The following is an 11349-nucleotide window of genomic DNA, read 5'->3' as shown; positions in this document are numbered from 1 at the left end:
ATTATCCTCCATACCAAGCTTCGACAACAACAGCCTGCAAAACAAACTAAAGTAGGGGTTAGGCTCCTACATCCAGTCATTGCCCATGCCCGCCCCCATATCTAAGTTTAAAAACATGAGTTATCGTTTTGAATAAAAGAAGTAGATAAAAACCGGTTTGTGCTTCCACGTGATCGTCACCACGTAACTACAATCCCACGGCAATTGATCATCTTTCACACTTCCATCACAACCGTCCATCTAGCCAATCACTTTCCGGAATTCATTAATCACAAGGCTAGAGACAAAGGGGAGATAACAATAATCAAGGGCATGGTGCACACTGCCCACCACCGGTGGCTCAAGGAGGAACTGACCTCTCCTTACATCCCCATCAATTGCCAACACAACAATCCAATCCACGCAAACCATTTCAAGTTGTAAAAACAGATAATTTCCAAAACATGCAAGAGGCCTCATATAAAACATAGTATATGCAAGAAAAGCATAGATAGAGTTAAAGGCATCCCCTACTTGGAACTCGAGCTTTCTCTTGCAGCACTTGGCCTCAATGCAACCTTGTAGCAACCACCACTTCACAAGATCCTACCAAGATATCAAGCCTAGACCAAATAAGTGACATTAATCACGATAAACTAGGCTAGCTATTCACTCACATAACTCTCCGAAGAAAACATTTCCTATAACCTAATTACTAACTAATAACCAGACCATTTGGGTTCCAATAAGGGGTTTGTTGTTAGGAAGAGGGGGTAAGAACACTTTTTAAAAGACAAGTTGCTGAAAACCGAAAACAGAGTTTTAAAGGAGCTGTCAAGGGTCACGGAATTGTTCAAAATACTTGAGGTAAATTCTTGAGAAATTTTGAAAGAAGGATGGCTTGACAACCAACTTAGTAAGATTGAAATGGTTATTGAATTTCAAGTGAAACCAAACAAAGAGTAAAGGTTTTAAAGGCTGAAGTAAAACAATGTGCAGATTCTTTCCAGAAATACAAGCTTCTGTCCCCCTATTTCAAAATTGCATAACTAATTCTAGAAAAATTCTTTTGGGGTGATTCAAATTCTGAAATGTTCATATATGTGTCTAATATATTTCTCTAGAAGAAACTGACCCCAAATTCTCAACGGTTTAGCTCCAGTTTTGAAATGAATGCAACTGGGTCAGATTTTACTGAAAACTGAAAATCTGCAGAAACTGGTTCTTTTGTGTAAAGCTCTTTTGGTACCCAAAATGGCTGGTTAAGTAGACTCTAAGACACCTATAGAAAGTATCTAAAGCTTTTAAAAGCTTAAAGTCTCAGTCACCCTTCAATACTATAAGGGGAAGGTCTTGTAGCTCACTAACATGATGTTTTGAAGACATGGTGTTTGGACAACAATAACACAAATAAACTCTATGATCAAGCATGATTTCAATGTTCTAAATAACCATGTTCTAGCACAAATCCAACACACTTAAGAGGCATGTCTAATGCTCCTAATGATCTATAGCTCAGGTTACTTTCTAATACCACATGGGCAGGTGTTGTAGCTCGATGATATAATGCATTGAAACATGATATTTGGACAACTACAAACAACAAATAACCTTTGAACCAAATACAATTCTAATACTCAAGGTGTAGCCATGACCTAGCAGAATCCCTAGACATTAGAATGGATGACAAATCAAAATTAAGGCAGCAAGATACCAACAACAGCAGTGACAAGTTCATAATCTTCAAGGATTCGTGATAACAACCAAAAATACATAGAGTTTTATGGAAAAGATGATACTCACCAAAGACTAATAAAAAAGGTGAGTTTCTCTTGAGGATTTCAACAGGAAAGAGAGCTGAGGGAGCTGGTTGGATCGAGTCCAGCCGCAGGCCAAGAAGTTCGCTCAATCTCGACCATGCAAAGTGCAACAGAATCTTCTCAATATGTGGGATAGTTGTTTTGAACGTATTGAGCCTAAAAATTGAAGAAAGAAAGGGGAATTGATGGTTCCAGAATCTTACCAAGTGTTTGTATCACTCTCAAGTAAGATGTGAGGGATTCGAGTGAAGCAAGAGAGGGAATTCAAGCAGAAATCCGGAACAGGCTAGTTTCAGAACAGCTTCCGCTTCGAGGGGTGTACAGGACTCAAATCGACTCCAATGGAGCTGAAATTTTGAGGCTAGATAGAGGAGACATAGACGAACAACTTTGGTGAAGCAAGTTTTTTGATCGGAGGTCTCTAACTAGGTGTTTTGGGGCTCGTAAACAGACTGATGTGTCCAGGGATGAGAGGAAAGGTGAGAAGAGAAGGGTGAATGACGATTTATGGCCTGGGTTCTCTCTTTTGAAGGTCTGAGATGATGTTCTTGGAGGAGTTGCCCTTTGCATGATGGAAACGTGGAGGGGAAGAGCTGAACGATGCTCCCTTTCTCTCTGCCCAACTCTGACGTGAACAAGGAAAGAGGAAAAGCTGAGCTTTGCGTGTGAAGGAGAAGGCTCAGCTTGGGCAGATAAATTTGGGGTAAAAAAGGTGGTAAAAATCAAAATGATGGGGAAAATAAAAGTATAATAAGTAAATACAAGAAAACTCAAATTAAAGTGTTGACAATGCCAAATAAGTATCGGGTCTCACAAAACTTATTTTTAGATAGAAAAATGGCAAGCAAGTTTTGTCGGAGTTTTGCTCGAGTTCGAAAAACATAAGGAGTAAATAAATTGTGCTTTTGAAAGTCGGTGAGATGCTTGACGAGTAAGCTTCGGGTAAGACGAGCAGAAATTTCGCCAATTATTAAGAAAGGTAAAATAAGAAAATCGTAAACGCACGCACAAGTATATTTCAAAATTATGCAAAGATGTCATTATGAGCTACAATCATATTGGGTCAAGGAAGAGGTTTGGGTCAAAGGTCGACTAACTTATTGGGCTAGGTTCACTAGCATACCCGTTTGTTGGGTGTCCAGAGTAAATTTTGGACTCTAACCTTACGCTATTCTTGGGCCCAAGGCCCAAGCCCAAACTATTTCCAAAAGTCTTTGGCCAAACAAAGGTCGCGAAAAATTTTCCAGTCAAAAAGTGACGTTCGGAATTTCACGGGGTCTACAGCGCGACTATAGTTAGACTCCGGAATAGACTTAGTTTCCACGGGTCTAACATTATAGTTCTTCACAAGAATATTGTCGTGCTTTTCAGCTACGTTCATGGCGCCAATGAGCTCATGAAATCTTGTGATACGTCCTGCATTTACATCAATCCGATAATTCTTTGAAATCATCAGTGCAGAGACGGGGAAGGTAGAGAGAGTCTTCTCGATCAACATCGTATCAGTTATGGCTTGGCCACAAAACTCCATCAGAGACTTGATACGAAGGGCTTCCGAGTTATAATCAAGCACAGACTTGAAATCACAAAAGCGGAGGCTATGCCATCGCACTTCTAAATCAGGAAGCAGGGAGTCACGAATGTTGCCAAATCGCTGCTCAAGTTCTACCCATAGCTTTCTTGGGTCTTCCTCATTGAGGTATTCATTTTGGAGCGCGTCATTCATGTGCCTTGTCATGAGAATTATGGCTTTAGCTTGTTTTGCTTCGAAAGCAGTAGCTTGCTCAATGGAGAGCACGTTCTGACCAGGCTCTTGGATGGCTCCCAGAAGTCCATCAGCCTTAAGATGTTGGCGCACATCTCAGACCCACCTATGGTATCCTGCGCCAGTTGTCTCTAGTGGAACGAAGTTCAACTTGTTCAGGTTACTTATCCTGAAAAACAACACAAGATTAGGGTTAGTTTCGGAGCGAAAAGGCTACCACGAAAAACTATTTAAATTTTTGAGCGTAGTCGCTTCCAAGAAATTAGGGATTTTCTGAGCGTAGTCGCTTCCAATAAAATCCGATTCCAAGAGCGGTTTTGGATTAGATCGAAACAACGATGTATGTGGTCGATCATTTTCTTCTCAACAAACTCTAAGTTTGGAGGACTCTACAAACTCCAAGCTTTGAGTGAGCACGAATCCCCACAGTTCGGCTTTTGGTCTCCCCTATGAAGAAGAAAGGGGGGTAGGAGAATGGATGATGGAAGTCCCCGAGAAAAGAAGAAGAAATTGAAAAAAAACTTCAAAAACGGGAACTTTTAGAAAGGTTTACCTTGAAAAGTTGCTGGAAATCTTGACCAGAAAAGTTGGCCGGAAAAATGTCACCGGGAAAGTTACTGTAGCTACCGGAAAGTGGCCCGAAAAGTTGCCTGAAAAGTGGTCGAAAAAGTCGTCGGAAAAGTGTTGACCGGCCTTTGACTGGAGGGTTGACCGGCATTGACTGACCGTTGACCGAGGCACTGACATGGCAGATCGGAGCTGACGTAGCAGTGCGGCGCTGACGTGGCAGGGCTGACTGGATGCTGACGTGTGCTTGCGTGGACGCTGATGTGGTAGATGACGTCAGTGGGCTGCGTTGCTGGGCTTCTTCTGCTTCTGGGCTTCAGGGCTGTGGCTTGGGCTGCCTCTTCCCCTTTTTTTTTTTTTTTTTTTTTTTCTCTTCTGCCGGTTTTTCTGCCAGACCTTTAGTCGGCCGGTTCAGCAAGTTTTAGGTCTGTTTTCTGGGAATTTCTTCCGGTTCCGGTAATCTGGCATCAGTTTGCAGCTTCTAGTGGAGTATGGCTGCAGGAGGCTGGGAGGAAAGCTTTGAACCGGGCAGAGGGACTTTCGCTATTTCTGGTGGCTGGTTTGGTGGTTTTCCGGCCGGTTCTGGGGGTGGGGCCGCCGGTTCTGGACTCCTGGAGTTGAGATCTTCAAGGTGGGCGGCGGTGGTTTCTGGGATTTGAAGGCTACGAATTTAGGATTTCAGGGTTAGGGCTCGTGCTGATAACGTGTTTTAGGGAATTAGAAATTGAGAGATAATCGCTATGTATTCTCATTGATAATAGGGGTCTCTTTATATAGAGGATTACAATGCATAGAGATAGAATCATAGAAGGAAAGAGAATCTCTAGATTCTTCTAATTGAACCCTATTAACACTAGGTCAAGTAACCTAGAGTTTGGATTAAACACAAATAGAGATATCCTTAAACAATAACAACAAAAAACAAAAAAATATATCCCGGAACGACTTCATTTGATCGGTTTTATGTTTATTTTTTTGTCAAAGTCATGTTCCAAGCCGCGTAAGAATATATTACTAGAGGCGATTACATGTAAGGTCACTTATGGTGATGACTTCATTTAATTGGTTTTATGATTTTTTACAAAGTTATGTTCTAAGTCGCGTGAGAGTAGTAATATAATTTAGAGGCAACCATATGGAAGGACATTTATGGTGACTACTTTATTTGATTGGTAGTTTTCTGATTTTTCATAAGGTCATGTTACAAGTCGCATAAGAATAGTAATATAATTTAGAGGCAATTATATGGAAGGTCATTTATGGCGACTAAAATTGATTAGGGTCTACAAAATTGAATTTCAGTGGCTCTGCAGGTCTCACCTTAAAAGACACTCTACTGAAATATTCGAAAGAATCACTATTAAGGATTTTTGTCCATTTACCCTAATTCAAGGGTCATTTATCCCACTTACTCCAATAAGTTTTTTAAATTCTCCCTTACCGATAAAGACTCTAATAAGGTCTTCTTTAATTAATACCTAAATAAGTTTTTTTTTAGACTATTTTACCCTCAAACCTTTGTTACAGAGAGAGAGAGAGAAGCAATAAGAGACTTTGCGGAGTCCGGTCATTGGCCGCCGGATTCCGGCCAACGATCGTCGGAATCTGGTCACCGGTCGCAACCCACTGGGTTTCTTTGAAAACCTAGCCGGAGGTCTTCATAAAGGTTGTCGGAGACCTCATAATTCATCAAAAAGGTCTACTGCCCCCCAATAGACCTTTATTGGAGAGGGCAATAAAAGTTTATGAAACCTCTCTAGAGGCTCTCAAAGAGGTCTTCAAAGATCTCATAGGGGGCCGGAGAGGTTTATTGCCCCCGATAGAACTTTCGGTCGCCGGAATATAAACTAATCTCCCTAAAATTATATTAATAAAACAAGGAGATTACATCAATTCAAAACATTTATTGCCTCCCTCCCAATAGACGTCTATTGCCCCTAATAGACTTTTAACCTCTATTGCCTCCCAATAGAACTTTATTGGCTCCCAATAAAGTTTTTTTTTTCTTTTCCTTTCTTTTTGGGCCTTCATGGATGCAAAAGTCCTTAGCGATGTTGGTAATGGACTACCAACACATGGTATCAGAGCCATGTCAGGATAGAACCACCTTGACCAAAGTGCATCCAAGCTTATCATAAAAAAAAAAGATGCATCCAAGCTCAACATAGCTCGCATACTTGTTTATTGTCCTCAACTCCCCCAATTTCCCAATGAGGTTGAGGGTTGAGTGACTTGACTCGGTCCTTCCACTCATAGATTTCATCATTTATAAATTCCTACGAATTTCATAATTTTCTCATTTAAACACACCGTTAGGGTAAAATGTAAAATTGTAAGTTCTAATCGGATGGGTTAAAAAAGGGAATCGGAGGGGATATAATAACTCTCAACTAAATCTCTAGGGTTTTAGCAACTCTCACCTGCCTCCATATCCCCTCTCTCTCAACCATGGACGCCACCGTCACCCCATCCCCAATCCCCACCTGAACCCGAACGCTGCCCTAGCCGTCTCCTGTTGGAGCAACATCGTGAAGAAGCAGTCGGACCCAAAGCCCAAAAACTCCTTCGACTCCTCCTCAATCGCCGCTGGCAAAGTATTCGTCGAAAGCTACAAATCCTCCAAGGGCATAGCCATCGCAATCGTCGTCGACGCCAATGCTATCATTCAAGGCGGTGAGACCCTCGCCCACTACACCGACAAGTTCGTCTCCTTCCCAGAAGTCATGGATGAGGTCCGTGACCCTGTTTCCCGCCACCGCCTCACCGTCGTTCCCTTCCAAGTTCAGACCATGGAACCCTCCCCTGAATCCCTCAATAAAGGTCAAAAGCTTCAACCTTTACTTCACATTTTCCCTCAATTTTATCAAATTTTTTTTGGGTTGATTCCTTGTTATGTGATTGAGAATTGGGATATATGAGTTGTTGAAGTGCTTGAATTAGGGTTGATAAGGTTTTGTGTTGTTTATGGGCAGTTGTGAAAAAGCAGCTTCATGTTGATAAGCCGGATGATGATTGATAACTCATAACTTCATACATTTTTATACCCTTAAATGTAAGATTCTAGGCTTAGTTCTTATCATTTTTGAGTCATTTACTTTGTGTTTGTGTTTTGTAGGTTAAATTGGAGAAAAGAAAGATTTGGAGCTTAAAATCAAACGCAAGATTGAAAGGGTACTTGCTATCCTGAGTGTCCAGAATTGTCTCTGCTTTGCGTCAACTTCACAGATTAAACTGTACCTTCTCACAAGGAACTAGCAGGCGAGCCTTATACCATTGGAAAGATACGGATGTTAGCTTTCTGAGGAATTTTACGGAAGTAGATTCGCATTCTTGTGGAGCAAGTTATGATGATTTTAGCGAACCTAGTTCGGGAAGGCAGATTCTGACGGATTTTCGGAATCTGACTTGTGAGGCTCAAGTCCGTTGTTCTTAGCACTTGAATGGAACAAGGCTGAACGTGTTTGATATATTTGGAGTAATTTCTTGCATTGACTTTAATAACCCTGCGTTCCTTTGGAGAGAAGAAAGCTATTCCAAGTCGGACTAGAAAACCTAAGAAGCCCAAGTCAAGTAGGATTGGGAAAAGAGAGATACAGGGCAGAAAACCTAGGACGTTCAGACACACAAGAGGCCGCATATTCTGCAGAGAACAAGAAGAAGAGAAGCTCTCACCATCGCTGGTTCCGAGTTCCTCAATTCTTCCATTGTTTGTTTCATGTTTTCTTTGATTCTAGTCATGTTTTTCATAGTTATGGATTGCTAAATTCCTAAGCTAGGGCTGAGATGAAGCCCCTAGTATGACTATTCTATTTGTTTGGTTGATTTGTGATTGAATTTCTGGATTTCTAAGTTAAACTCTTAATCACCGTTTCAATAGAACTTTTATTCAAAATCTTTGCTCGGGATCAATAAGACCTAGGTTTTGTTTATGAGTTATTTGGTTGGAAAATATGATGCTTGATCAATGAGTAGATGTTTTCTAGGGTGCCAAAAGATAATTCAATCTTGTCATTAGAGAGTTGTGAATTGAGAATACAAGTGCTTGATCATAGTCGATATTCTTGTTTGCATGATTTCCTAGTTCTTTTGTGCTTAATGGAGTTGAACATGTTTGCTTGAACCTGATCATTAAGTGGAGTAAATTATTGTTTGGCTACTTGAGTTCTATACTGGATCAATAAGTTGGGATTCATAGGTTAGAAGAACTTGGCATATGTCTGGGATCAATAAGGCTTATGTACGGAAATCTTTAGCATGAAATCAAGGGAATTCAATTGTTATCAACTAGAGAATAAGATAGAAGTATTAGGTGGTGGATTCAATGCTTTAGCATCTTCATAATCTGTTCTTAAACTTAAAGAAATCTCATTGCTCATTCTTGTCTTTAATTTTAGTTTTTCTTTCCTTTAATTTTCTGTTTACAACTCAATCATCATAAAAATCAGTTTGTTTCACTTAAGTAAAGCACACTTGTCATTACAAAATTGTTTCAATCAGTCCTTGAGGGAATGACCTCGTGCTTGCACCTCTATTCTACAATTGATTCGTGCACTTGCGAGTACTAAATTAAAATCGACAACAATGATATTGCTGTTGATGGCTATGATCCCCTCGATGACCCAGATAAAAAAAAAAAAATGATCCCCTCGATGACTATGACTTTATGTGAGTGTTTTGGTGTAGCAAGGTTTTTATCCGTACAGGGACCTGTATTTGGTGTCAAATTCCTTTTCTTTTGTGATGGTCAATTTTGTTACTAGTTTCGGGCTTACTTTGACTGCGCATACTTGAAGCTCATGCGCATGCACCGAGTCTTATAATATATGGCTAAAGTTCTCTGGAGGGATCATTCCCAAAAAAACAAAAGGGTGGTTCTCTGGAGAGATCACTCTTATTATCCTTTGCTCCCATAAATTTCATTTATTCTTGGGTATAGTTCAATCATCCACGCCCAGTTGCACGTTTGAGGTCCAATGATAGCATGTTTGCTTGTATTGAGATAGTTTACGAGTTACACTATGTCATGTCCGTATGGAGAGTAGGACTTTGATGGACAGGGTTTTGAGTATATATCAGGACCGTAAATAAATTATGATAAACATGCAAATTGGTCATTTTCTGAGATAGCAACTGTGGTTTGACGAAGACATGTTCAGTCCATTCAATGGATCAGACTTTCTGGCTAGAGGTTCTCTCGCTTCTCTTTGCCAAAAGCTGTAGAAATATTTTTTTGATGCTATTGTGACGAATTTTATAATTTCTAGATAAAAAAAAAAATTTGAACTATATAATTTCTTCATTTTTTCAGCTTGTTCTTGGTATTAATTCATAAGCAAAATGGAAAAAGAAAGATTTTTGTGTGCCTAAATTAGATACTTGGGGATTGTCTTAGATTGAAAACTGGATAAGAGGACTGTTCACTCTTATGGGTTTAACTTAAAGGGTTTGCGTGTATGTATATTCTGCGATGGAGTGACTACATATTTTATTGATTACCAAACGGAGCAAATAATACAACGTACTCATCATGGTACTCGTACCTTATTCAAAGCCAATCTGAAATTGAAAACTACAAAGAAATCTTAAACCTTAAAGCAATACACTATATTTGGATCCCAATCATCCCATTGACCTCAGTCAAAGGATGACTCTTCCGTCATTTCAAAGTAGAGGCCAGAAATACCAGAGTCAGCTATTAAAGCCAGCTTCACAGGACCTTCTGCAGCTTCTTCAACTGTGTTAATCCCGGTATTTTGGTTGATGTCTGTTTTGGTAAAACCAGGACTAACTGCGTTTGTAGCAATTTTGGGATACTTCTTGGCCAAGACTCTTGTATAAGCATTCAGAGCTGCTTTTGATACAATGTAAGAAGACATGTTTAGAGGCCAGCCTTTGGATTCTATCAAATCCTGCTTCACATCCTCCAGAAATTCCTCAACCAGCTTGTCCACTTTTTCCTCGGTGAGGTTATTGACATCTCCTAGCTCCTTCTTGGCTTTCTCATTTGCAATAGCCTAAAATAAAAAAGGCAGTTCAAACATTATTACAGTCGATTGTAACGTGTGTTATATTGGCAACCTAGACCATATAATGAAAGCACCAATATGATGTATGGTCTTGATTTTACAGTTTGATAACATAACATGGTGCACTGTGTTGTAGGAAAATATCTCGTCCATTTATGTTAAAAGTCGGGTTTTGGTTGTGTACCCTTAGCTGTCCCAGTGCTGAAGAGACATTGACTATCCTTGCTGCTTCTGATTTTTGAAGAAGCGGAAGAAGTGCTTCTGTGAGTTGCTTGATTCCATAATAGTTTGTTTTCAAGCAATCCTCTGCCGTCTCATATGTTTGCACTAAAACTTCTTTCAGTGAAGTAGAACCTAAGATCTGCACATACCATCATTTGTAAACATTTGACATAACAAAATAGAACATGAACATGCATGAAAACATATCAGTTTTACAGTGAAATGGTGTAGTCTCCAAAATGCTAGATAAAATACTGAGTTTCAATCCCTCCTCCCCAAAGATTAAACCTTGATTTTTATCGACTTACATCTTGAGGCTCCACTACAACGTTATCGGTGAGGTATGTGGATCCAAGGACTCCTGCATTATTAACCTTTGACATTGAGAAAGTTATTGTGTTAGAATTATACTCCAGTGAAAAAGGAAAAGAGTGCATACAATTTAAAAAAGAAAAAAAGAAAAAAAGAAAAAAGATGGGATGGATGAACAAATACCAAAATGTCAAGCTTTCCAAACTGGGTTTTGAGAAAATCTGCCAGAGCAGCAATGGTGGTTGGGTTATTTACATCTAGCTGATGAAAGACCACATCAGAGAAACCAGAGGCCTTAAGCTTTTCAACAGCTTCTGTGCCTCTCTTCAAATCTCTTGCTGTTAGTATCACCCCAACTCCATTAGAAGCTAATTGCCTACTAATCTCAAGTCCAATCCCTTTGTTGGCTCCAGTAACAACAGCAATCCTAATACGACCCGAAAAGAAAACCGAAAATTGATCAAAATCAAGAAAGAGTATTGAATGATGAAAAGTAGCAATGAACATGATTGAAGTACCTCTTGGACTCAAAACTGATGGTTGTTTCTGCCATTGGTTATACAGATTTGGAGAAAAGGTACGTGTGTGCTTTAACGATGCAGATTTGGTTCACAATGAATAATAGAATTGTGTGTGTTTGAGACATTCCTAGCGTCCA

The 11349-nt window shown here is 39.9% G+C and overlaps 1 protein-coding gene across 1 annotated transcript; it reads right to left on the bottom strand.

The window, feature by feature from the left end:
• Positions 1-9581: 9581 nt before the first annotated feature.
• LOC112180791 (salutaridine reductase) lies at positions 9582-11349 on the bottom strand. Its single transcript, XM_024319351.2, has 5 exons — positions 11210-11349; positions 10875-11118; positions 10688-10753; positions 10342-10518; positions 9582-10145 (listed from the first exon to the last, which is right to left on the bottom strand). Exons 1-5 carry the CDS (start codon positions 11242-11244, stop codon positions 9765-9767), a joined length of 903 nt encoding a protein of 300 aa, XP_024175119.1. The 5' UTR covers positions 11245-11349; the 3' UTR covers positions 9582-9764.

The sequence above is a fragment of the Rosa chinensis genome, chromosome 7, assembly GCF_002994745.2.
Source record: "Rosa chinensis cultivar Old Blush chromosome 7, RchiOBHm-V2, whole genome shotgun sequence".
NCBI classification, from domain to species: Eukaryota; Viridiplantae; Streptophyta; class Magnoliopsida; order Rosales; family Rosaceae; genus Rosa; species Rosa chinensis.
The sequence above is the reverse complement of the archived record's forward strand: the minus strand, read 5'-3'. Positions and strand labels throughout refer to the sequence as shown.

What these genes read in the sequence shown, in the direction of transcription:
- LOC112180791 (XM_024319351.2), bottom strand. Translation starts at nt 11,244, where the DNA reads ATGGCAGAAACAACCATCAGTTTTGAGTCCAAGAG. An exon ending in ATCAGTTTTGAGTCCAAGAG is followed by an intron (nt 11,119 to 11,209) that starts GTACTTCAATCA and finishes GGGTCGTATTAG; the next exon opens with GATTGCTGTTGTTACTGGAG. An exon ending in CAGCACTGGGACAGCTAAGG is followed by an intron (nt 10,146 to 10,341) that starts GTACACAACCAA and finishes TTTTTATTTTAG; the next exon opens with GCTATTGCAAATGAGAAAGC.